This window comes from Sturnus vulgaris, chromosome 19 (assembly GCF_052056855.1).
Source record: "Sturnus vulgaris isolate bStuVul1 chromosome 19, bStuVul1.hap1, whole genome shotgun sequence".
Classification (NCBI taxonomy): Eukaryota; Metazoa; Chordata; class Aves; order Passeriformes; family Sturnidae; genus Sturnus; species Sturnus vulgaris.
Window position 1 is genome coordinate 6,483,115 of NC_142261.1, and position 27,309 is coordinate 6,510,423.

Sequence of the window (27,309 nt, forward strand, 5' to 3'; positions counted from 1 at the left end):
GTGGTGGGAAGCTGGAGAGGGCTCAGCATTCCCAGGCACCACAGCAGCGCTGCGGTTTGCAGGCTCTGCGGGCAGGGAGGAGGCTCCTGGCTTAGGGGGGAGGTTTAGCAGCAACTTTAAAAATCGCTTCAGCTAAAACTTCCAGGAGTTAGAAGTTCATGTGACCAATCTGAGAGACTCCCGTGCCAAACGATGTGATGAAAAGCAGAGCAGATGATGTGAAGGCTCCTTGCAGATGTCCCTTGGACAGCCAGCCCTGCTCTTGGGTTGATCATAAGGGATTAAAGAGCCTGTGCAGTGGCTGAGCAGGGCTGTGTGCCTTTCACAGCACCACGAGCTGCTTACATGCTTTATGTTCCACGGTACATCAGCAACAAAGCAGCCCGGGTACAAAGCCTGTGTGAAAACTGATCCTCGGTGAAATGGGAATTTACAAATGTGGTGTGTTCCTCTCAAAAATAAAATTGAGCATTACCCATTTTACTATTAAAGTATAAAGCTTTAATTATGCCCTAAATCCACTTCTTTAGCTGGGGGGCTCACATGATTAGCAGCAAGGAAAAAAAAAAACCAGCATCTGGAGAGGCTGTGTGGTGCCATGTTTTCCCATATGTGAAATTTTATACAGTACAAATTATTAAACACCAAACCTCCGGAGAAAGATTGTAATGAAAAATTTAGCACTCCCCCATCAGGCTGCAACTAATTTGCCTTCTGACTAGATGTGAAAGAACAGAGGGCTGTGCTGGTGGTAACCCTTGATGAGTAGCTGGCAGGAGGAAACAAGCAGTATTGTAATGTAGTGCAACGGGAGCCGTGGTGTGATGCTTCTCTGGACAGCCTCTCTGAGACACATTTAATGTAAACATAAAGAAAAATTAAATCACTGTTTCCAACAATTTCTGTGGGAGCATATCCTCTTTTTTTCTGTTTTGATTTTGGCCTCGAGCTCCCAGTTTTCATCTTGCAACGCTTCTTGGTAATATAGATGTGCAGGAGAGAGGAGACCTGCACCAGGTGCTCTCTGCCTCACCTGTTGGGGTGTCCTGTCTTGTTCATTCACCTTCCCCTGCCCTTCTGCTGCTCACACCTGAAACATCCAGCCCTGCACACTCAGGGGCTTCAGATGTGAGAGCAGGAGGAGCTGCTCACTGCTGTCAGAGGCTGTTCCCCAGGAGATAGTGATGGTTTTTATAGAAATAGGCAGCTAATGGTGGACTGTCTCTCCACCTGCTTTACATTTTTGTTTGTGGAAGAACATTAGTTAGCATTTTCTTCAAAATGGTTCATTGATAATCTCCCTTTTTTTCCAATCTCTTCCCCCCCTCCCTTTTTTTTTTTAATTTTAAGTTTGTCCCTGCAGAATTCTGAAGGCATGTAACTTGACAGGTCAAGCCAAAAGGATGCTGAAGGTAGCCTGATGTGACCAGAGGCACCCACTGTGTGCTTCTCTGTGATTAACCATTGTTACACTCTGCTAGGTGCTTATTACAATTAAATTCTTCCTTCCCAGAGCAGCCTGTATCATCCTGATTGGCACGGGGAAGAGCTGACAATGTTGCAGCAAAAGGTTGGATTCTCCATGAACACCTGCTTTTTTTCTGGCCAGTTTTTTTCATGTTTCTTGCTAACAAAGAAAGGCCCCATGTGACCCCAGGGGCAGTTTATATGTCTTATTACAGCTGGAACATGATTTTAACTACAGGGAAGTAACCTTGTCATGTGCAGTGTGTCCTCTGGCTCAGAAAGCCTTGGAATCCCTGATTTCCTTAAAGAATTTACCCCACTATCCCTAAGTTCATACTCGCCCCTAAAAGCCAGGGATCCATTTTGCCTGGATACTTCAGAAGGAAAGGGCTGTAGGCACAAAAATCCTTCTCCTGACCGAGTCAATGTAAAATCCAGATTTTACAGTCTAAGTCCAAAAAAACTCAGCACTGGCAGATTGCTCTTGGCCCCTGCCTGGCAGGGTGTTGATTAATAATTTGAACCTGCAAATCCTTTTTCAACTTCTGTGAAATCTAAATTGTCCATCTGAGGCTTGCTTCTTTCAAAACAATTCTACTGTGATTTTCACTGCCAGCATAATTCTTTGTAAAATAGATAACCCTGTCAGTGGCAAAGCTGTGCTGCACACCTGGAAGGCAGCACAGCTGCCTGGCTGCTGGCAGATGAATGTGGAGAGCTGAGGAGAGCAGAATGGAAAACTGAGTTCAGTTCAGAAATACCCAGCTACATTCTGCTTCATTTGCACTGTACCATATACGTTTGTTTCACAAGTTTTAATTTTTTTTTTTGTTAGGGCTGAAATTTTGGGGATAGAACAGTGGAGATTGAAATCTCAGTGCCTTTAGGGGTCAAGTTGCGGTTAGAAAATCTCAGTTTTGGGATTTGCCAGAAAATAATGGTGCAGCCACTTGCTCAAGCAAGTCTTTGTTTGAGGCTGCTCCTGCCACTGGGCTCTCCCTGGGGCAGGAGGAGGTGGTTTAAGGGGATGAAACAACAGAGGTTTCTGTGAGATGAGTTACAGGCTTTTGCACAGGTGGCCTGGGAGGTGGGAACGTGCTGGTCCTGCTGGGGGGATGATTTTTAGGAGGGACAACACCAAGCTTTGACAAATGTGTTATGGTTTGTGAACTTAATGGTGTTATGAGATGCTTTCATGTTTTCTGCGTAGCTGTTCTGTTTCCATTTTGGCTCCTTTTTTATGGCTTTGGTAAAATGATATGATTTTATTCTTGCATCAGTGCAAATCCATAGTAATTCTATTAATGCAAGAAAAAACAGCACCTGGTTTTAGAAACCGTGAGAAAAGCAATTGCTGTGGTGTTTTTCAGAAAGGACCTTGTTTGCCCAGTAATTCAATATTACTCTATCATCTCAATAATGAGAGTTCAGCTCATAATGGCAGCACATTACAAAAAAGGCCATACAATTTAAACGTGTTGTAAATCCAACTAATAAGTATAAATTCATTTTTAATGGGAAAAATGCATAAAACTAGTCTTTTACCATATGTTTCAACTCTACCAGAAACCTTACTTGAATGGTATTTCAATGTGCTTTACCTATTGTGCTGCAAACTTTTTCAGGCTCTGTCAAGTTGTACTAAAGCTTTTAAAATACAGATGGTGGTAAAATCCCCAGTGGAAAACAGACTTCTATTTCAAACTTCAGTACTGTTTTTTTCTCTTCTAGTTCATAGCAGATTTTGACAGATCAGAAGAAATATTCACAGCTTGATGCAGCTGGATTCTTCTTTGGCATGAGCAGAAACATCTGGCCCCAAAACAGCACATTTTACCAAAGGGCCGAAATACATGCACATGCATCTGTTGTGCTAATATATTTTCCTGTGAACTCAGATGTTAATTGCTTTGTTTTGCTGAGACAACAGTGTTGGTTCAGTGAATAAGATTGTTTCCTTTAGCCCTCTGTTAATGGTTTCCTTTAGCAAGTAATACTGTTTTAAATAGAAAACTGCCAGGTACAGTGTGAGCAGCAGTAAGATGCAAAGTGTTTTGAGTAAGGATATTTACACTGCAGTGGTATCTAAACATGTATTGTTATAAAGAATTTGCTGTCGACTGAGACAACTATTAACACAAAAGCTCCACGTGAGACCAGTTTCATATCTCCAGAAGAAATGTTCAATCTCTGCATCAATATTTTAGAGGCTTTGGCCATCCCCGCTTGCTACTTCTATTGTTCTCTTTCTTCTCATCTGCAGGCAGCAACAAAGGAACAATAACATCTGGATAATTACCTGGTTATTTAGCTCTACCCATAGAGGCTTCATGAGCTTTGTTATTTTGAGCTTTGTTCCTTCTCCCACACTCGCTCTTTCAGGAAGAGCTGCAGTTCAGAGAAGTCCTTTTCCTGATTTCTGCTCTCTGGATCGAGTTTTTGGTTTTGTTCCCCCTGGTTCTGGGCCCCAGTGCTGCTTGTAAAGATCCCACGGTGTAACAGACCTTGGTCATTTCCCAGATCTGTACCCAAGGTACTTGGCAGCACTCAGACACAGATCTTTGGGCCACAGTAAAACCTCACTGACCTGTGTATCAAGAGCAGTCCCGAATCCCACCAAATCTTCCAAACAGCAAAATAGCAAAGGCCATGCTCCCTTACCCCTTTTCCACAAAACCTGCCTTATTTGGTGGCTTCATTTTTTTCATGCTGTAACTCTATGTCTCTTTTTACTAAAATATTTCCTGTGGAAGTGTAGGGTTTCCATGTAATATCCAAGAAAGCAGCAATTCCTTTTTTTTGCTTTCTCAGCAAGCTCTACTCTATTAACATTATGCTTTCATTCTAAGAAATATTTGCTTACATGTCACCCAGGGAGAATGATCTTGTGGTTAAGATGCAAGATGGTTGCTGTTAAAAGCTGCAGTGCTTTTAGCCATCCTGTTTTCTTTGTAGTTGTAGTCCCAGCCTTATTCCAGGTTCATTGCTTGATGTTCCCAAAGTCATCTGGTCTTTTCATCCCTTCCGAGAAGGGATGATAGTACCACCCACTGCACATCCTTGCTATTTAAATTTGATGGGTATTTGCAGAGTATTTGGAGATGCTCTCAGGAAACATTAGTAGGATCATTAATAAATGCATCTTGCTATTACAGCATCCTCTAAGGTGCTGTGTATATAATTCTAGACTTTCCCACTGAACAAGTAGAGAAAGCAGATGCTTATTACTGTTTAAAATACCTTTCTGCACCCAATGTGACAAGGAAGATGAGCATTTCCTGAAGCTAAGACCATCCTTATGGGAAGGACTGCAGCAGGCTCAATTAACTGGGCTGTTACTTTAATTTCATTTTAGAAGCTTCTTGTTCCAGTTCAAGTTAAACTGATTGATAACTTATTTAACCTGAATAGAATGAAGGTTTGGCTTAAAACTTGACAAGTATTTGCAATGTTTTAAATCAACTTCAAATCGGGCTTTGAGTTGAACTAGTGGACTTGTTTATTTTGGGCTTTGACAAGTCTTTGTGCCCTCTGTGAAACAGTGCAGGTGCAACAGCTCACATTTTTCTGCCTTAGGCAGCCTTCCCCTCCTCTGGGCCCAGCTCATCCCCAGGCACAGGTTGACCCCTTTCTGGAAGGCACCAATTACATTTTTCTCTCCAGAATCAGTGAGGAGAGGCTGTCAAAACTCACAGGGAGCAATTCAGGCCAGCTGGATAACCCCCAGTGTCTGCCTGATGTCTACCTCTGCAGTTTGCCCTTTCAGCTGTATCAAAGCTACAGAATGTCAGCCAATCCTTTTGTGACTGAGAAATGTTAAAAAACACTGTTTTAGGGAATGTGTAGCTAGTGCCAAGCTACTCCTGTGCTGCACATCATGAGAGTCCACACAGTGCCAACAACAAGAATTTTTCTCTACCATAAACTACTGGAATTAGTGGGAAGAGCTTTTGGTGCTGGCTTTAGTTCCCTGCATGTTTGGGTAATGCCCTGTGTCCTTTGATGGTAGCAAGTATCAGCCAGGTATTTCAGGGAGCTCTGGGCTCAGCCTGACAGCAGTGCTGCCTTCTAAAGAGCTGCTTCCCCTTCCTCAGCTGTGAACATTAATCTCAAAGCGATCATTAGCTAAAATAATTGTCACCCCTTTTCAGTTACTCGAGACTGAAAATTACCAAAGGGTTTCACCATACTTGCTTAGCCTCTAATTATTCTTAGATTTTTGTTTTCTTCAGGATGTCGATCAGCAAACAGGATGTCCCCTGGGCATTTAGAGGAAATTGCTTCTGTGTTTCCTTGAGGAGCTGGCTGTGCTTGCTCTGGTAGTTTCAACACTTTTCTCAAATCAGAAGACTTGTCCTGGTGGTGCAGGAGCTCATGGCCTTACTGGAGTTTCCTTGACAACTCCAGTGTCGTGACTGATCACAATGGATGATCACAACCAGACACACAGTGATGTTTTGAGTTGCCTCTGCTTCAAGTCCAGACCTGCAGAGGTGTGAGGTTTGCTCTGATGTTTGCCAGAGGTGGCTTGGTTCATCTGCTAGTGCAGGGAGCCTGGAGAAAATGGCTCTGGCTCTTGTTGAGCTGAAGCAGCTGTGGTTAGCTGTGCACTGCCTGTGGGAGACATGGGACAGGTGGCTGGGGGACAAAGACCCCTGCCAGGGAAAGGACAGATCCCAAAATCTAGGCAGAGTTCAAGGAGGGCCTTTGTAGAGTTTGCATTAGTAATAAAAGCAAATCGTAGGTCTGGCTTGAACAAGGTAGGAGCTGGAATGAAACCACTCGTGTTGGTGTGCATGGGGATTGTCTGTGCTTTGCTAATTCCCACTGTGCCAGGCAGCCAGCAGCTCTTTACATGTTGAAGTGGTGGTTTTCTTCTTGCCTGCAATGCCAGCAGTTCCTCCAGCTGCTGTGGGGCTGGAGCCTTGCTCCTGGCTTTTAGGGGCTGTCACCCATCAAAGGGACATGTCTGCTCTGCAGGACAGCCGAACACACGACATCAGCCAGACCCTGCCCGTGTGGGAGACTCTCCTGTGATTTCTACTGTGCCCACTGTACCTTAACCTCACCCCAGTGCTGGGCAAGAAAACTGTTCTGGGGTCCATTGCACTCCATGGGAATTGCCTGCTCTGATGGCCCCAGGCCAGGCTGTGACTGTCCTGCTGGGGCTCTGCTCAGCACTCTGATCTTTGACAGCAGTTTCTGCACAATTCATTATTCCCTAGGCAGCCTCTGCATTTATTTATTTACTTTGTTTCTTTTCTTTTTTCACTTCTGTTTATTAGTTGCACGTGTGGCTTTATCTGGATAAAAATGCATGCAATTTATTCATGCCTACAGTAGCATATGTTTTATATATTGGGTTTATAGGGATGGTACTGATTCCTGAATTAATTTGAACAGCAAATTGTTGTTGTATCTGCACACAGTATGTCTTTTCTTTTTTTAACATGTATTATATGACACACATCTGGTGGTGTTTTAATTGTGTTATTGTGGTGCCTCAGAGTCCTAGCAATGAATTTGAAACCCAACTGTACTAAGCACAGCTTTTTCACATGGGACACTTGGAGGGGTTGAGAGAACTGTCGAGCAAGAATGTGGGTGTGTTTGCCTTGAATCATGGACAAGAACCCAAAGGGGTTTGCAGGCTGCCCTCAGTGTCAGGCAGCATCAGGGGCAGCTTTTGTGCCCAGCCCTAGGTAAGGAGAGACCTGCAGTGCCTCACACCTGCAGAGCTGCTGGCAACTTTTGCTTTTTTAAAATGATGGTTCAGTTGTCTCTGTGATCCCCATAAGAAGGGCTTGGAGCAGTTCAGGACAGCTCTCCAAGTTTGCCCCACGGGTTAGGCTGTACCCACCAGGGGTTGTCTGTTCAGTACAGCTGTGCCTTGCTGCTGCTCTGGGGAGGCTGAACACCTTCCTAAGTCACTCCTGTCAATGCTGTATCCAAGAGAAAGTGGCCTCTCTTCCCTTGCTGCGGGGTTGGATAATTCCCTTTGGGTGTAGCATTATGCAGGAAGACCATAAGGACACACTAGTCCAGTGTCACCTCCCAGCTTTTCCAGCAGGCTCTGTTTGGCAGCACAGCCTCTCTCCTGCAGGAGCTGCAGGCAGCTGCTCTCGTTCCTCATAACCATAGTGCAGCTTTGAGATATGTTTTTTTTTTATCCTGAGCTGTGTTTTTCACAGAATTCAAGCTGCTGCCTAAAGCTGCCTTCCCCTCCTCTTCCTTATTTATTCTAAAAAGGGATCATTAGCATCTATGAATTTTATCTGCAGTGGTTTTGATAACATTTTTTCTCAGATATTGATGGGACTATTGAATAGCTGCAAACCTTGTTTAAATCTTTTTACCTTCTGGAGCAAACATTAATGTTTATTTATTGACACTGCTTTCTGAGAACTCAGCTGAGATGGTCTCCACTTAAAATATGCTTTATTGATATTTATATAGTACTAACTTTTATCAGAATGTCTTGCAGTATGAGTGCATCTAGAATCCTAGATGTATCACATTTATCCAGTTTCATTTTCAGCCAAACTTATTGAAGAAATGAAACCAAGCTGATTAAAGAAGATTAATTTTCCAGAAAACCTTGTTGAAATAATTTAATTGAGTCAATTTACTCCAGTTCTGGTTTTCTTTTCTTCTGCTGCTCAAGCCTGGTATCACAGCACTGTGCCTATAGCAGCCCAGCCAGGCCTGGTTGCTCTTTCAAAATAAGTCTCCAGTACTTGTTTTTTGTCTGTTTTCTCAGTGGATATTCCAAGATCAGCTGAAACATCTGTGTGACGTGATCTCCCATTCTATAGCTGGTGCAGCAGGTCTGGACTTTGTTCTTGGCAAATGTTGTCTTCCTTTAGCTATCAGAAGGCTGGGGAATGTGTTTTCTTCCCAAGGCTGAGGCTGCACTGCACTGAATGCTTTGCCTGTCTGACATAATTAGTAGTAAGTTTACCTTGCTTTTTGGGATCTTCTTTTACCAAAATCACTTTTGAAGGCTATCATCACCTTTCATATTGAAATCAAAGCTCTTGGTTTTGTGGAGTAGCATTACCAGAAGAGAACTACTGAAATATACAGAGATATTTTTCTTGGTGGAATTTCCTAATATATTTTGAAACATCTCCTGCAGCTTTGGACAATTTAATATGTATATTAAATCTACTTTTGCTTTGAACATCACAGCTGTTGATATTAGCCTTTAATAGATGGTATCTGTATGCATAGATGGCAGCAATGTTAAAGCTGTCAATTCTGATTGCCTCCTACATGGTGTTTAAAAGCATCGTGTAAGCTCAGCCTAATTTAGTGCGTTGGCTCCAGCTGAACACAGCTCTCTCCTTGCTAAGTGGATGCTCAGTCAATCATCCCTCTGTCCTGCTTGGAGCTACTTCCCTCACAGTGATCCTTTCGCTATGGTCCACTGCACCAGATTGGTAACACTTGATGCATCTGCTCTAAGAGTTCTGAGCTCATCTTCAGTGTATCCATTTCTTTCCCATTACCAAAAAAACCCGTGCCAAATCAATTTTCTATTTGATGCATATTGGGTGGCATTTTATAACCGAGAGTCACAGGTCCAAATCATCTTTATGTGAAACTTGAAGCTACAAATCTTATTTTCAAGAGGCACGGAGGCTTTCAGCTCTAAGAGGCTCAGTTTTCTCATGGGCTATTTATTGGATGCTACTCCTTTGAGTCCTGTCAGCTCATTGTGATCTTCAGCACAGGCTCCAGGGGAGCTCCTGCTCTGCTGCCTACAGCTCTTCCTTCACCCATTTGGTGACTGCAGGGCTGTTTCTCTCACATGTTCCCACTCCTCTCTCTGGCTGCAGTTGCTGCTGAGCAGCAGCTTTTTCCCTTTCCTGACTGTGTAATTCCAGAGGTGCTGCCACCATTGCTGCTGGCCTGGCTTTGGCCAGCAGTGACTCCTTCTTGGAGCCAGCTGGCATTGTCTCCACTGGGCACCTTCTCACAGGAGACACCCTGCCACCAAGACTTTGCCACACAAACCCCATACGTGCCCCTCTGTTGCCTCTGCAGCCATCTGGGTGCCCTGCTGTGCAAGGCACGTTTAGTTCAATAGGCTGGGGATGCTGTCGAGGCTGGGGATGCTGTCGAGGCTGGGGATGCTGTCGAGGCTGGGGATGCTGTTTCCCTCAGCAGTCCCAGTCCTGCTCAGCACACGCTGTAACCTCAGCAGGTCTGCACTGACACAGTTTATCACTGACGGATGTCAAAGCCAGATTGTCCCAGCTGTCTGCTGCCATCTGCCAAGTGCGGCTGGGGGCATGCACTTTGCAGTTTGCTATGCAGGCCTGATGGCAGCTGTAAATTTGAGCAGTTTTGCCTGCTTAAGCACCAGCCTTTTTTCCAAAATAAGCATTAGCTCTTGCGTGGCAGTGAGGCTCCTGATCCTGAGAGCACTGGCCGTGATGGGGAAGCAGTGCTGGCTCTGCTGGGGCCACCTGCCAGCCCAAAAGCTGTGAAAAATCATTGCAGCAGTTCCAGAGCTGCAGAAAAGCCAATCCACTGTTCCATACGGCCTCTGTTTGGTGGGAGCTGGGGACAAAGGGTCTCCCATGGCATTGGCCTCCCTTCAGATGGCACCTGGCAAGAGCCGTGGGGTCAGACAGCTCCTCCCTGGTTAGAAGTGGCACCAGATCTGCACAAGTGTTTCCTGGAGAGCTGGAGCTGAGCTCATTGCGGACATTGCCCTGGTTAATCACAGCTTCAGACAGGAGTTCTTCAAAATCTGCAAAGACAGTTGGGGTTTCATTTGCTCTTAGAAACAGAAGGTGACCCGTGTATCTGGTTCCAAGTGTTAAGATGTAGAGTTAGGGTGTTAGTGAGTAGTTAATGTTGCTCAAGTAGCTGACAAGCTATCAGTGGCTATTGAATATTTTGGTTTTTCACTGATAATACTTTTTATTACAGGAAGTCGTACTTGGCTTGCTTTAGCAGCTGACTCAGTCTAAGCACAGAAATCCTTTGCTATCATCAATTCAAATTCTCTGCATCCCAGGGAGAGGTAGAAACAAACCACTGTGTTACAGACTGCTTGACTGCAACACGGGTTATTGATGTAAATTAGCCAAACGAAACTGGCAAACCAGGGTTAGGGAAACAGTAGTCTGCATGGCAGGTAAGTGTGCAAACACTAACCTTCAAAACATCATGAAACTGAGTGACTGCTAAAAAAAAAAGGACAATTTTCGTTCAGTATCATAACACTGCTGCTGTTTGCTTCTTCATCACAGTAAGTAAAAACGGACATGTCATACTTAAAATGAGTTATGGCCAAGATGGCCCATCACAGTATCCACAGCAGCACCACCCAATTAGAAAAACTACTCTAATCCAACCTGATGCTACTGTCATTTTTTAAAATGAGCCCTACTTCAATCATAAAATACTCAGACCATAACATTGCTTTCTATGCCATATGTCCTTATTTAGAGGGGAGAAAAAATGATTGCACCCTTAATTCAAAGGAAACGTTTCCCTCTGAGCCAGAACTCAATAAAATGTATCAAAAAAAATTGTGGAAAAGGGCAAGCAAAGAAAATCAAATTGTAGCGTGTGAAACGATTTAAGGAGGGACCTGGGGAATACATAATCTCCAAACTGCCAAGTTAGAGCAAGTATAAAATATACAAACAAGCCTGATATTTTTCCCAGTTGATCTCATTATGAGGTATGCTTGGGATAGATAAATTTTGTTAGAATGCATTAAGGCTGGATTTTCAAGGAAACAAATCAGAAGTAATGTGTTTAGCTGATTCCACCTTGTTTTGATACTTGGGTCTTTTCAGGTTTAAAGAAGTACATTTTTAAAGCCAAATGGTTTGTTTTGCTTCAAACATTAAAACCAGAGGCAACTGGGTGACTTTCTTCCCCCCTCCTTCTGGAAAACAGACGTTTGTAATTTCGGCGTGGTCTTTAATCATTGGGCTAAAGCTCTGTGCACTATGTTTCACTGCCACTTATTGTTGCCTGCCTAAAATACACTGAGCTAGCTTGAGTGCAATCCCTTAACAGACTGTTTCATCCACAAATAGTACTTTTTCCAAGCCTCCAATATATTTTAATTAAATTGTCCATTTGTATTTGTTAGGGCAGTTTGCTGTCTCCTTCTGCAGAAAGCTGCTATGCCGATAGTCTACCAGAGAAACATGAGCTTATCTGGGACTTGATAATAAAATGCAAGCATTTGTTAGCAAAAAAAGTCTCCCAAAATATTGTTTAAGCATACTTTTCACCCTTTTTTGGGAAGGGGACAGGCCGTACAATTATTTTTGATAAGTTTTTGGAACAGTTGATGTTATCAATTCTTGTAGCCATAGGAGATCATGATCTTGATTAGAATTAAGTGTTACCTGCAGGAGATTTTTCTTCAGCCCTGTAGAAAGAGTTGAAAAAGGGTCCTTTGGCAGAGCTGATGATAAAGTCATTACCTGCTGATGAGATGTAAAGTGGTGTTCAGCAGCATTAGTTTAGATAGATGAGCATGATAAGGTTGATTCCTCCCTGTCTCTGGTGATCTGAAAGCTTGGACCTAAACTCTGGGACTTGGACGCCTCTCAGCACTACCCACTTATCTCCAAGTGGCTCCTGCCAAAATAGATTTACCATGAAGTCAGTAACATGGAAATCCAAAGGCTGTGTCTGGTCTGTCCTCTCTCATGACAAATGAAAGTGGATCTTTCAGAGCTTTAAAAGGGAATTAAACTTTCTTCTCAAAGTTAATGTGTTCCTGAAAGGAGGTAACTTGGCTCAGTGCTGCGTGGAGCTCTTTGCCCTTCTGATCTGGAAGGGCAGCTTTGTTTCCATGGACCATTCCTGGCTCCAGAAGGCAGCACAAAGTGAGTGGGTGCCATTCCTGCTGGTGCCTGTCCACTGGCAGAGGTGACAGGATTAGTGGATTAATAGACCCATCTGAGCCACCAGAACAGGCATCTCTGAGATTAATAGCTTAATTATGTCTCACCCTGAGGCTTCTGCTTTCTGTCTTTCCTTCAGAACTTTGCAGAGAGGTTGCTGGGAATTTCTTTTCCCACCCTGCGTGTATGCAAAACCCGTTTTGTACAACACAGATACAAACCCAAGCAACAGCAAGGGGTTTAAAATGAGACTGCTGCGACTTTAAGAGCGAGGGGGGAAAAAAAAACTGTTAAGGAAGGAAAATAAAAATCCCACAGCCTGTTGTAGCAGCTGTAGCTTCAGATCGTGTGGAAAATGAAGGCAGATGATTCAATTTGGCCTGTGCCCCGAGTACATTTCCAAATGCTTCTGTGTGTGCGCAAGATAATGAACAAATATATTGAGATGGCACAAGATCAGTCCGAGTCTGCCGCTGCACAGGCCGTGGAGCTCCCAGTAGGAGAGCACGAGCTGTGCTGGGTTAATGGGGGTGAGGGTCGGCAAGCCCAGCACCTTTCAGAACAACTTAAGAAAAGAATTTGTCTCCTTTTGCCCCGGGCTCCCCGTGGCACTCAAATGGAGCTTGTGATAAATCGAAGTGTATTTATTAATAATGAGCAGGGGCAGCGTGCCCGTGATGTGAAAATAGGTGTGCCAAATAAAAACGTGCTTTCCTCCGACATCGGAAAAGCTTAAGTAAATGGAGAGCAGGCTGATCTATTATGATTAAAAACCAGGGGCTGAGAGCCAACATAGTGGTAATGAAAAAGCCCTTTTAGGAAAACATGGCCCATTCTGCCCATTCATGTATTCCTCCACCCCCACCTCACAGGAAGAAGTAGGGAGGGGGAAGTTGGATGGGAGAGATGGAAAGGCAACAGCATTCCAGGGTAGCAGAGCTGGAGTTATTACCAGGATGAGTTATGATATTTAATCATGCTACATGATGTCCAACAGCGCAAGGTTCATAATTCTTGGCTCTGAACGTGGCTTGGGACTGTCCATGAGCACCTGCAGAATGCAAATTGATCATGGCCTTGCAAACCCTCTGTACCTACCCCTGGTCTGTGTCTGCTGAGCCAGCCCAGCCTGCAGCCCTGGCCTGCTCCCACCGAGCTGGGAACCGTCCCTTCCACAAATCTGTCCTTCCTGGGGAAAGCTGGAAGCTACTGCAGAGAGCAGGGATTGCCTGCCACCAGCTTTGCTCTGCGGTGTGTGGTGGGTCTGGGCTGTTATTTATCTTGCAGGAGACTGTGTTGGTCTGGTTTTTAAGCAGCTTTGGGTTTAATTAATGCTTTTGGAGAATTCCCTTAACTTCAACAATGAAACAGGCTCTGCTGTAGTGAAACTTCAGCACCTATTCAGTGTTTCAGTTCATACACATGGGCATTAATGTCTTGCTGCCTTAGGGTTTGGGAGAGATAAATTAACAAATAGCTTCAGTTGTCCCCGTGTGCCTTTTTATTTTCTTCCAGCTTTGCTCTCCTGAAGTGACACAGTAGTCAGCCTTTGCCTAAGGCAAGATTCCCTCCCACCTCCAGCCCTCTGGAGACAAGGCTGAGGAGCAGCTTTCCAAGCCCCTCTCTGCAGAGCTTTGGGCATCAGCGTTGTTTTGAGACATTTTGCTTCTCACATGGCTCCCAAAACACTTTGAGCAGCCCTAAGGGCAGCTCAGTCAAACACATCCAGGTTTGGCCCACACACTCGCTCCTGCTGTTGCCCACTCAGTGCTTTGGCTCTGTTGTGCTGCCTGGAACCCTCCAGTTCCAGTTTGGATTAGTCCAGCCTCAAACAGGCAAACCCATCCACGGGATTGCTTTTGCTCAAGGACCTGGGTGCACTCAGTGGGTAATGCAGAGGGACAGGGACACACAATGTGTGTCTCAAAAGGATTTGGTTCTGGGTGAGAACAGCCTGTAATGTTGAATTGCTTATGTAATTCTGGTTGCTGAAGGACATTGCCACTGTGTGTAAATACCCTGGACAATCAATACGGCCTGCTCAAGTTTTAGATGGGATATTTGCCATCCACCTGAGGTGTTTGAACCCATGGCTGGTGTTGCAGTAATACCTCTGGAAGTCCCTGGCAGTGTGTTGTATGAGAGGATGTAGGGTGTTTTACCTGTGGGTTTGGGGAGCTGGCTGGTTGGGTCTGTGCTGAGCTGGAGATGCTATCCCCAGGCTGGGAGCAGGGCCAGGAGCCCTCCTTGCCTCTGGCCCACCTCACCTTTGCAGACTCTGGAACAGTAATGACTTTTTCCAGGGGAGAGGAATACTAGTTTTTATAGCAAAACTCAATCAGGGAACGTGGTCAGGAGGAATTTCTGGAACTCAAGCAAAAACACCCAGAGAAAATCACTAAAAATCAAGCAGCTGAGCCAGCGGCAACTTTGGGAAAGAAGCTTTTGACCAGTTTGCTAATACCCAGGTCTGCCGAGAGTGCCCCTGAAACCAATGCATCCATTTAGCAGAACAACTTGTCCTCCTCCTTGGGTCCTGCATGTGGCTCATTAGGGTAATTACTGATGAATTAAGGCAGCTTGGCTGAGCGCTGGGGCTGCGGGTGTGCGGGCTCCCCTGCTGGCAGGCAGCAGGTGTAAATGAACAAGATCTGTCAAAAAGGCTGATGACCCTCTTAATTCACAGCAGCAAACTGGGGACAGAGGTAGTGCAGCAAGTTTAATAATTGATATTTACTTGGAAAGGTTAATGGCAGCAGTGATGCTTCTAATTTGCTTGCTTGTGCAAGACCTTGTCAGGTCAAATTGTCTCAATTTGTTACTGTGTGTGTAGGTGTAGTTTTCCTTTAATGAAATTTGGAGAAAAGAAACAGGTGGTGTTTGGAGCTGACTGTAACTCAAGAAAAGCAGCAAAAGGATCCAGTCTGGTAACAGGTTGGGTGAGTCTGTGCTAACTTTAAACAGCTGGCAGTTTAGTCCTTTTGAATTAATTCTAGCAACCATTTGCACTTGGGAAGGTGAAAGGATTTGGAATGGCATAATTTATTTTTCCTTTAATTTGCAGCTGTCTAGGAGCTGTTTAGGTCAGAGGTGTAATAATTTTGACAGGCTTTGATGTGGTTCCTAGGTGGGAAAGAGAAGGTAATGGATCAGAAATCAGAACGCTGCAGAATTCAATGGGCATTTCTGTACTGTATTAGGGAAATGGTAATTCTGCCCTGTAATGGTTAAGTGGTTCCTATTTCAGGGTGAAACAAAGCACCTGGTGTGTCTGGAAGGACTGAAATTGGCAGGTCAGATACTTTACATCCAAGAGTTTCAGAAGAGCTGGCTAATGACTCCAAACCAGTGGACTTGGGGTTTGAGGAAGTGTAGAAAGACCCAGATGACAGAAAAAAGCTGGTGTGCCAGAGTTATGAAAGGCTGTAATTAATGGGGTATTACCATTTGTCTTATTGGCTTGGCATCAATCCTAGGCAAGATAATGGCATAGCTGAAGTAGTAATTGCTTAATAAAGACCTCAAAAAGAATAAAATAAGAGAATGACAATCATTTAATGTATTTAGGAAAAAAATCGTACCAAATTTACTTAATTATATGTGGAATTAAAAATTTGATGGCTTATGGCCAATATTGATGTGTAGTATAGTTAGATTTCTCTTTTTGGTGTTGTTGACCTATTTATTAAGGAAGTAGACAATATGGATTGAGCATCATGAACTCCAAGTGGATTATTTCTTGCCTTGATACATGGTGTGGATAGTTGCAAATGCAAGCTCACTGTTGTTGGAAATGCTTCTAGCTGATCCCAGCAAGGATTACATCTCATTGCTGTGCTTTTGAACATTTTGACGTAGGAGCAAAGATGAAATATTGGTCATGATAAAAGTTTTCAGGTGGGCAACATGTTTGAAAGGTGGTGGACAAGGAGTGAGACAGGGCACTGCACTGAGAGTGGTGGTTGTGTGATAAGGTGGCCATGAAAAAATTTTTTATTTGTGTTTAAAAGTCTTATGCTGCAGAAGAAAGTGTATTGGTGAGGTGTAAGGTGGCAGAAGGGCATGCAGGGCAAGGACATTAATCACATGCTACTGAGCATGATACTTTTCTTTCTTTTCATTTTACTTCTGCTACCCAAGCCCATCCAGGGCTGTGCACTCTGGATGAGAACTGGAGCTCCTTCTCCATACAGTACCCTGAACATTTCACTAAAACACTACCAGACTGTGGGGTACTTAGCTGGCAGCACTGTCAAACACCCATGGAGGGCAGTGATCAGTGCTCCCAGCACTCAGATTAATGTGCCCACGTGGTGACAGCATGTCCAGTGTTCCCAGGGCTGCAGGGGTTAAATCAGCACCACAAGCAAACTGCTGGCTGCCAGCACCACCATGGAACAGGACAGCAAGAAACAAAGAGGTTTTATTGCCATTAAAAATACCAATTTGTACAAGCCGACATTTTAAATAGTGTAATTTAAATGGAACCAAACTGATATGAATAGAACCTATTAATAAATTAAACACTTCTTTCCACCCAATATTTCACGAGGGAATTAGCAGAATAATTTGTTAGTAAATGAGCCCAGGAATGAAGCTGTGAATGACATCTATCCTACCTCTCTCCTCCCCCTGTAGCACTCTTTGCACATGTAAGAGGAAGGTTGCTGTGATTTCAAACGTTGGCTCTCTCACTTCTATCCAAACACAAGCACGACTGCAGGTGAAGGGAGTGGGATGATTTAGCAATTGAAGCACCAGCCTTGGCTGTAAGAGTTAATCCTGCTCTACTTTTCGGTGTGCTATCTCAAGCGAGTGGTTTCAGGCCAGTGTCCCTCGGTGCCATCATGACCTGTCAGTGCAGTCCCAGTCCCTGGGGTGGCCCCAGGGCACATCTCTGGGCTGGGGGCTGACAGCTGGCAGGGGTCAGGCAGTAACAGCAGTGTCCCAGATGAGGTGTGCTGGGAGCTGAGTGAAGGTGGTTTGTCTGTCTGCTTCCCTCTCCTGTCAGGCCCCAGCACTTTGGCCTCGCCTGCTTCCAGGAGTGCCAAAAGCACCTTTCCTCCCACGTTAGTGATGAAAGGAGCGTGGACACACGTGGTCAAGCACAACTGCAGAGAAGCCCCATGCACCCCATCCCTTCCACGGTGCCGTGGGTGGAGTGAAACATTGACTGAACTGCTGTCAGCAACCTCGGGAACAGGTGGCAGAGCAGTGCTTGAAAATCTCCTTTTTCCCCCTCCTTCTTCTCCCTCTAGATGAAGGTCCCTACAAGCAGAAGTGGCAGAAATAGCGAGGAGGACAGCATCAGGGAGGCCACAAGCTCTCAGCGGAGCAGCTCAAGGGACCGTCTCAGTGATGTAAGTACCGTTCAGGAGAAAGCATCGCTTCATTGCAGCAATTCCCGCTGCTGACATGGCTTTTCATAAATCTTGCTGAACAAATGTTGGCATCCAGAGGTCACTGTGTAATAACTTTTTTTTATGTCATGATTGAGTGTTACGGCATAAGTGGTTGAGCTGCCTTGCAAACACTATAATCATGGTGCAAATAATATGATAAGCGAAAGATCGGAGATGGGAAAACAAAATGGAATTGTTATTCCTTGGGGAAAAATGGCTTGATGTCTTGTTTTGTCTTTTCAAAGAAGTTGTTTTTAAAAGCTCTTTACAGCATCTTGGGGTTTAGCTGCTGCACGTAATCTCATAGTTTGGGTGCAAAGTTAGTTCATCTAATTTTATGCTTCCTGCCGCCAAGATATGAGAGGGTTTTGGGGGAAAGCTGTCTTTCTCTCAGGAAATTCGATGGTACATTGAGTGAAATGTTATGATAAAACAAAAGCAAACGGTGCCTTAGTGTGTAAACACACAAATGGGCTTTTGAGTCACCAAGAAATCAATGGCAGTGCTGGGATAATTTTATACGAAGGCTTTTTGTGTTAGCAATTAGCATTTCGCCTTCATTAAAACATGATTTTTTACTAATTAGGACCTTTCCCGTTAGGAGAGATTTAAATGAAGAACAATAATCAAACGCTGGCACGAGCATGTCTGAAATATTAAATTTGCCATTTCAATGGCAAGCCACAGAAATCCCAGAGCGAGTGGTTTTCATGTTGAGTTCTATTAATGTAAAATATGCTTCATAACTAAAACCTGTCACAGAAAACGGCTCACACCAGCTAAATTCAATTGGACAGTTAATTTAGCTTTAAAATTGAAAACACTACCTCCGCTTCAGGATGCAAAAGGAAGAGGGGGGGAAAGCCTTTGATAAGTGTAATGTATTTGCTATTAAGGCTTTCAGAGCCCGTTCTACAGGAGGAAAAGGGAGAAAAGGGGGAAAAAATGGCTCCCACAAATGTGTTTAAAAGCTGAAAGTATTTATTAAAAATGTCAGCAGAAAAGTGCTTTTGGCAGATTAAAGCGGGATTCAGCTTGACAGCTCTGACAGGGAAATGTGACGGGGGAAAATTCTCTCTACATGTTTGGAGTGTGAATGGGGTGCTGTAAACAGCCGACGCAGTGGGAGGAAGAGAAAAATAACGTGTCCTGTGATCTGCTTCCAGGATTGCGAGCCCACGCGCCACCGTGGGGCCAGGCAGCCGGGGGGGGCCCCGGGACAAATCCCCTTGCTGTGGGACACCTTTGCCTGTGTTATTAGTCAGTAACGATGGTAATGGGACACCTTTGCCTGTGTTATTAGTCAATAACGATGGTAATTTCATACACACGTACATCGATGCGATTCCCTGCTTCCCCTCCCCTCGGCCACTCCTGACGGGTGTGTGAGCAGGAGTGCCTGGGAGCTGCAGGAAAAAGGAATAACATATTCCAGCTTAGCCATTAGCTTAGGTCAAAGCGTTAAGTGGTCTTGGAGACTTTTCTTGTTAAGCCGATGCACTTCCAGTATTTCTCCTCCTTTCCCTTTGCCCCTAAAGTTGCAGGCTGAGCCTGTAGGAATTGACTCCGAGTGCCTAATTCCTGCAAAATCTTCAAAGCCTGTTCAGCAGCCAGTGAAATTCAGTGGGAAATAGGCACTCTGTTCTTTTTTAGTCAGTGGAGATGTTTGGGCAGTGCCTGGAGGCCAGGGCACACTTCAGAGCTTTGCTGAAGCTGCTCTCGTGACCTGGCGACCCATCACAAATGAGAATTTTTCAAATTAGTAATTAAACGGTTTGAAAAGTAAGGTTCATGAATCACAGAATGCTCTTCGTTCATTATTTGATGAGTGCAATTTAGCTTTAATTACATATAACGCTGCCTCGTACTGGTACATGTTCTGTAGCCTATTTAGTGACTGTCTGAAAGTCTTGGGAAGTCCCACGGGTGCAATCAGATGGTTTTCCCCATTCTGTGCAAAGGGATGAGGAGGCAGACTGGCTCCCTTACTGTAGAAAGGGAGAGGAGACAACAACGTGCTACTGATACCGAGCGTTGATTGCTGCAGGATTTTCTGTCCAGCCATGCCTGCTCCCTCTTGGCTCTGGAGCTGTGTGTCCCTGCACGCTGTTTAAATAGCTGTGACACTGGAGGGGCACAACTCCTCACATGTCCTCAGGATCACAGGGCAGTCAGGATGTCCAGGGAAGGCGGGATTGGGTTTGCTGGAGGCTGGTGGTCACAAACCGAGGCTGCAGTGCCCCTGCACATGGATGCTCTGCAGCACGAGCCACCTGGGCTGTTTGTCACTCTCCTGCTGCTCCTCGGTGCTTTCTGTGCTGCCTTTCCCTCCCGTGCTTTTCCCCATTAAGTGGGGTGGACAGTGGAGTAAATGAGGCAGGAGGTGACAGGTCTGGCTGCTGTAGGGTAGCACACAGCAGGTGTGGTGGGAAGTGTGCCCATCCAAGTGTCAGCTGTAGCCGTGCCATCTCAGGAGCACTAGATCCTCCCTCCAGCTTCACTGGTCCCCTTTTCAGAGATGCTATTCTGAACAGCCAAGCCCCTCTGTGCCATTTGTTTCTTGAGGTGACTTGTTCACTGGGATGCCAGCAAGTTGTTCTTTATTTACATTAATGCATGTCATTAGTCTCTAATGGACCGTGAAGTCAAGAGGTGGCCTGCTCTGTCGTGAAATAATTGCACTCTAAAGAAAACTGAGGCAAATGATTGATTATGTTGTGCACACACACACAAACAGCCATTGGTTCATCCACTATGAAACCCAGAGCATTTTGCTCCTTCCTTGCCACAAGTGAAAATTCTGTGGGGAGAGAATGATACAATTTCATAGTGAGACCGTAATTGTCTGGCTTATATAGTAAGTCTTTCCAGACATTACACCAAGTGCCATTTATTATGGGTCATTGGGGGAAAAAATGCTTATTATGATGTAGTGAAATCATCTCTGGCTGCAGAGGTTTGATTTGTTGAGGCTGGGCTCTTCTTTGGGATGATGAAACTTTCAGAGCAGAAAAAACAGAGAAGTTTTAGCCCAGGCTTTGTGGTGCACAGAGGAGATGGGAATCTGCCACTTGTTTATGTTCCCAGTTTTGATGTAAAATTCCCTTAAAAACTAATACAGAGCTGATATCCTTATTACACATGTACTCTCAGGTCTTCTGCAACCAAAACAGAGTCAACAGCCTTTTTCCAAAATGGGATTTTCCTCTGCTGCCTTTCAGTGCAAGGTAATTGGAAGTTGCCAGAGAATTAAGAGCCAGATAAGCCATATTGCTATTTTGTTGTGTTGACCCAAGTAAAAGGGGAAAGCTTGGGCATTTTGTTTTGGTTTTCCCCATGTTCCATAATTGTCCTAATCTTTTCTGATGTCCTGAACAGTCCAAAAATCCACACAGAGCCTTGTATAATGGCTTGAAAAAAGGGTTTTTATCTTTTTCTTGACCCATCAGCTTAAGAACTGCCTGCTTTTTAATGGATTTTCTCCCTCACTAAATTGAATGGATCGTCCCTCATTATCATTTAAATAGAAGCCTCACTCCCTGTGAACATGGAAAATTTGAATGTGGTAGTAGAGCTGTGATAATTTGAAATATTCGGAAGGTGGGGGCAAGGAGGGGGAACAGGCGGCAGAGTGCAGAATTGCTGAATGTAATTGTCATGGATTCTCAATTTTGTTGCCACAAGATGGGAAAATAGACTAATAATTGTCTTCCAACCCTAGTAGAATAGTTGCCCTAGTTAGCTGAAGCTAACACTCTAATTGTCATGGGGGCACAGAGATGAATGAGGATGTATGCAGGGCACAGGCAGGGCTAAATTGAGTGATATACTAAGGCAAAGAGCAAATTGGCAATTATTGGCCCAGCTGAAAAGGTTGGCAGGTGTGCTGCTTTCTCAGGAGCCCTTAGGGGGAAATTGGAAATATAAAATATCGACCATAAATACTTGCTGATTAGGAAATATGTTGCAAGAGGTGCTGGCCACTTAAGAGTCAAAACTCTCCTTTTCAAGGGATTGGCTTCAGCTGTGCATAAAACCAGCAAGTGCTGCTACTAAGTTGTTGAGAGCCTTTTCCTCTCATCCCCCAGGCTATCTTTTCTAATTTTTCATCATCCTATCCTCATATGTTTGTTTGTTTTTCTTTAAACATAATAAACGAAAAGCAGTCTTTTAGGAAATGCGAAGATTTTCCTCTCTTTAAATGTTCTTTGATAAGTGTTTAGCATATTGTATAGGCTAGATATAAAATTCTCTCTCTGGTAGATGAATACAAAATAACTTCTGTGATTTCTAATTCAAGCAGTTCACTGTGATCTGCTTTTCTTTGTGTGCCATCACAGGCACTGTCTCCCCCTTCTCTCCACGTTTCCCCTCCTGGGACACAGGGATTACAGCAGCAGCAGGGTACAAAGCTGGAGGTCCCTCATGTGTGCCTCAGGCTGAAGTACCTTGGCAGGAGCACAATCAGATGAGCTCTGAAATGAGAATTGGACCACAGTCACACATCTCCATATTTACCCACTCTGGAAACTTTGGTGCATGTGGGATGCCTGGTCTTGGCTCTGGCAGGGTGGCAGTGGGACCTCAGTGCCATGGCCAGGGGTGTTACAGAACACGTTGAAGGAGTTTTTGGAAGGCCTGGGGTGGTGACATGTGGGCTGCAAACTCTTTGTGGCACGTGCTGTCCATTGTTCCCCACGTGTGACACACTGGGATCTGATCTGCAGTTGGAAGAGCAGAGTAAGACCATCCTAGTCAAAAAGAGTAGCAACAGGATAGTTTTAAGACACCTTCCACAAACCATGACTCTTGGGAAACTGGTTTCAATATATATGGAAGGATCATGAAACCTTGCAAATCCCATTCTTCTGGAGGCAAAAATTCCCATCCTTTCAGCTTGCTGTCTGCTTTATTGGCGTTCCACAAAACACCAAATGCTTGCATGGAAACGGCTTCAGCAGAAACTAAGTTCTAATGGCTGGAAGGACGTTTCAGTGAGGGATAGTTAGGAAGAAGGAAAGTCAGGAGAAGTCTTGTGAAGCTGGCAGAGGTGATAGTTTCAATGGGAGCAGCACTCATGTAGGTTTTGTGCATTTCTGTGAGGTCTTTTCCTGTTGTTCCTGGCTAACTGCACTCAGTTTGTTCATTCCTGGTCAGTGGCCACCTTTCCTTCTGCTGTCTGCAGCCATCAGCTGTAGGAATAAAGTGTCTTGGGTGGAAGCTGTTCTGTAGCTTATCAAGCCAGTTACAGATGTTCAGACCTTGTGTGCTTTGATATCTTACCAGACTGGTATTGCAGTGTTTCTAAGCATAACACTCTCTGTTTATCCAACAGAATAAAGTAAGTGAATTCAAGAAGGAACACATTCAAGCATTGCACAACATCCAAATCATTCATCATGTGTTGTGGTTATCTTGTCAGGTCCGGGTTTCTAATCTCAGGGAACATCAGATGCACTGGGTGACCTTTGCCGTGTCAATTGAACTCATTGTATCAGCACACAGGAGTGTGGCTATGGAAATTAATTGCGTTAAGAGTCTCTGTGTTAAGGTCTGGGATATCTCCTGCCCTTGGCTCTTTTTGCCCTCCTCTCCACTTACCCTTCTCATTCCAAGATATTTGAGTTTCATAAGGGATTTGCTTGGGAAGGAAATATGAGACTTCTCCACTATTCAAAGCTGAATCCATATTCTGTTGTGGAATGCTCTATAAATGACCAAGGGGAGGGTAAACACGTGCAATTCCTGGTGCCTCTGCCCACTCTGACTGTGGAATTGGGAAAGAGTAGAAGATGGATACAGCTGAGGTGAGTGTCACCCTGAACAAATGCTGTAAAACAATTCAAAACCAGATCTCTCTGTACATACTATTGATTACCTCTGCTGAGTGCTAACCAAGCAAAGCAGGCTTGCAGCACTGGGCCACAAGCTTGAGGCTGTGATTTGGCAAGGCAAGATTTGGCACTAAGTGTAGGACCTGGGAATTCTCTCCTCTGCTGGGGTCTCCTCAGGTGCCACTGGGCACATTTGAGTCTTTCCCTGCCTCAGTTTCCACACCAACACAGGGATGGCATTAACAGTAGTGGCTGGAGACTGTTTTTGGGGACTGTCCTGTGCCACATGGGAACAGCTATTGGCTGAAAACAGCCGTTTCAACAGCTGACTTGGAGGTACTCGATACACTCTTGGTTTCAGCCAATGAAAGTGGCACATGTCAGAAAAGCAGGAATGAACTCTTGACATTTCTGGAATATGTTAATGTGCGTGCTTTAGCCAAAGAGGAGGGAAGGGAGCACTACAAACAAGCTAGTTTTGTGGTTGTGCTGCCATCACCTGCTTTTAACTAATCCCCTTATAGTTAGGTTTTATATCAAGGACACAAAAGATCCAAGTTGAATCCTGCCTCACCCATTGAGAGTGGGGAATTGGCTTGAGGTGCCCTATTACCTTTATCATGACTGGATTTTAAAGCCCTTCCTGATGTCTTTTGAGTTCCATAAGTAACTCAGTAGCTTTAAGAAACTGAACAGAGGGTGTCTTAATTTCTTTTGCATCATGAGAGCAGTGGAAGGCTATGCTTTTATTTATATAAGGAAAATAACTTTTCCTGTCAATTTAATAGACAATATTGGAAAACCTGCTACAGGTTATTGGTGAGATCTTCTCATAATTTTCTTTTCTAAATTGCAGTTGCCATTCTTATCAAAAAGAAAGAAGGAAATCTTTTAAATACAGTTGCAGATAGTGGTGTAGCTCAAGCTCTCAAGGACATCAGTGGGGGGGTAGTAGAGTCTTTCAGCAGTAAGATTTTGCCTTTGCTGCCAGAAAGGTGTATTTTTTTATATCCAGTGTAATTAACATGAGCGCTATCCCAGGGTAGAAATAATTCACTCTGTGACATAACTGAAATGTCTTGTCTGTGCTGTCTGGTTTTGTTTTTAACCTTGGGCTTAAAAGGAACCAAAATCTTTAGTTGTAAAAGAGCATATCATCTGCAAAATATTATAAGCCATTTATCTTTATGCACAAATGCCACCTAGCAGTGCAGCTCCACTTGTGCATCATTAAATGTACAGACCGTAGTCATTTTGCCCCTAACTAATAACAGTCTCCTCTAGGAACGCTGGGTGTTCCAGACAGCCCTGGAAGAGGCCAGAGCTGGTGCTCAGGCCAGGCAGAGAGGGCTGCTGCCCTCGCTGGGGATCTGCTCGGGGTTGCTGTGCAGCTGGAGCCAGAGCTCTGGGATTCTGCAGGGACTGCCTGGGTGGGGTCACAATCCTGGCTGTGAACTGTGTGTTTGTCAGCCCCTTTCCTGCTGCCATGGTTTCTCCAGGCAGTGTTGGAGGGGCAGAGCTGAGCCTGCTTGGCTGCCTGTGTTGAAGCAGTGAGAGCAGGTTTGGGTTTCTCAGGTGAGCCAGAGCTCCCAGGCAGGTGCTGTGCTGGTGGGAGCAGCAGCAACAGGAATGTGGCTGCCTGGGTACCACGGGCACCATCATACCCTGCTGCTTGAGGCCCTTCTGACAAGGAGAAAATTGACCAAAACAGCAAATAGACTCTTTGGAAAGTGAGAGTTTTCTGACAGCCCTCCATGTAAGTGCTCCTGTCCTTGTAGGTAAGAGTCTCAGTAAGTTGTTCCAGCTGAAGGCTTGCCCCAGTAATTACTCCTGCCAGACAAGTACTCATTCACTGTGAAAAGAGGTTTCCTCAGCTTTGGGTAGATGCCAAGTTAAACTTCCACTAAGATTTCTTATATTTGCAGCCACAATTGATTACTTTTCTCATTATTTGCTCTTGATATAGAGACATACGGACAGAGCCATGTTTGTGTTAACCCCCAAAGATTTTTTTTCTTTAGGAACATCCATCATAGTTGCATGCAAACTGTTCTGCTCTGGCACTCCTAGCTGATATTAGCTGGGGTTTTTTTCAGAATTGCTACATGTGACAATTGGTATGGATCTGCCTAAAGAGCTGCAGTCTTCTCAGCTAACCAAGAAAGCAATAGTGATTTGTTAGATGTGCAGAAAAATGCATGCAAACAGCCCTGGAGAGTGTGGAGCATGGTTGTGCATAAACCTAATTGTTGGAAAAGATTTTACAAGTTGACTCCCAACTATTCATCAGTTACTAATTTTATATATGCAATAAAAATTCTGAGGGAGGGGGGAACCCCACCCTTTTTCACCGCTGATTTTCAGGAAATTTGATGTTAGAACTTCTAAGAGAGAAGAGGCTCTTGGATGTGAAAAATACCAGAGTCAATTGCCATTCAGTTTTAATTATTTCTGATGTAACACTTTATCCAACAACTGGTTTTATTGTTTTCTACTCAGTGGTTTTAAATCAGTGATCTGCAGATTCCTGGGGTTCTTGGACAGCTTGGGATGCCTGAAAGTTGTCCTAAGAAAAGCAGGTCTGTTGTTACTGTGCTTGAGTTTGTTGCCTAAGAGTTTGCTCCATCCCAGGAAAATATTTTGCATGTGCACTAAGCTCAAAGATTGTAAATAACTGTGAGAGTGAAAATGCTCTGAGACTGTTTCCCTAGAGAGAAGCTTCTAATGAAACCTCCTGTTTCTGTTTTTAGTTATTATTTCCAATTTGTTAGACCTTGTCATTCTTGGTTAAATCTCAGTTGATGGAGGGCTGGAGTGAGAACTTCCACCCTTTTTCCTTTCCTCCTCCTGCCTTTCCAAGCAGGTAATTTGCCTCCTCATCATTTCTCTGTTTACTTTAGGTGAACTGCCTGATCAAGCTCTCCAGTGTGTCAGAACACATAATTGTGTTCAGCTGTTTGACATACTTATGTAGATAGCAGGATATTGTTATTAACCTTTTTCTATACAAGGCTGATTTCCATGAGTACTTTAGGGTAGAGAGTACTTTGAGAGAGGGATAAGTTTGTCATAGTTTCTCAAAAATAGAGGTAAAAGCCACTGCCCTTCATTTCACTGGTCTGTAGCTTTATTTCTGGGCAGTTTATATTATGGAGGTTTAGAAATAAATACTTTTTTTTTGTAATGTTTGAAGGTGGTGGCCAAATCTGTGTGCAATATGCAGAAGGTGGGAATTCAAATGCTGGTCTTGGTGTTGCTGCAGCCTCTGGCTCCCCCATGGAAGATGTCCTTTTCCAGCAGCACAGAGGCCTCTGGATCTACAGCAGGACAGAGTGCAGGTGTGGCATGCCAGGGGTGGGGACTGGCACCCAGTCACACCTTGGCTGCAGACATGTGTAATAACTAGGTCACATCTTTCCTTCTGCCTGGCACCCTCCTTCTCGTGCCAACTGGTGAGAGGGTTAACAGGGAGCCTTCCTCCCACACCCACATAATTGTAGGACTTTCCTCTTGTCTCTTCTTAGCTTTGGGAGCTTTCCTTCGTGGGCACTTGGCTGGAGAATTGCCTGTCTGGTGTCAGAGGCAGGTGCAAGCCAGGGGCACAGAGCTTGTGTGGGCAGAGCAACAAGATAATTATGTCTTCCACTGAGGGCAGGAGTCTGGAAAAGGTTTCTGTGTATATCTAGGTATCCTCTGATCAAAAGGTTTTCAAGCTGC

The 27,309-nt window shown here is 44.5% G+C and overlaps 1 protein-coding gene across 18 annotated transcripts in view; it reads left to right on the plus strand.

The window, feature by feature from the left end:
- The window catches only part of FBRSL1 (fibrosin like 1), a 500,076-nt gene that overhangs the window by 200,120 nt on the left and 272,647 nt on the right, over positions 1-27,309 (plus strand). For 16 of the 18 annotated variants that reach the window (XM_088176075.1, XM_088176066.1, XM_088176077.1 and 13 more), the window contains exon 3: positions 17,615-17,716. The exons of the other annotated variants lie outside the window; for them this stretch is intronic. In XM_088176075.1, coding sequence (XP_088032201.1) covers positions 17,615-17,716 — 102 coding nt within the window. The remainder of the gene's footprint in view (positions 1-17,614; positions 17,717-27,309) is intronic. 18 annotated transcript variants of the gene reach the window in all.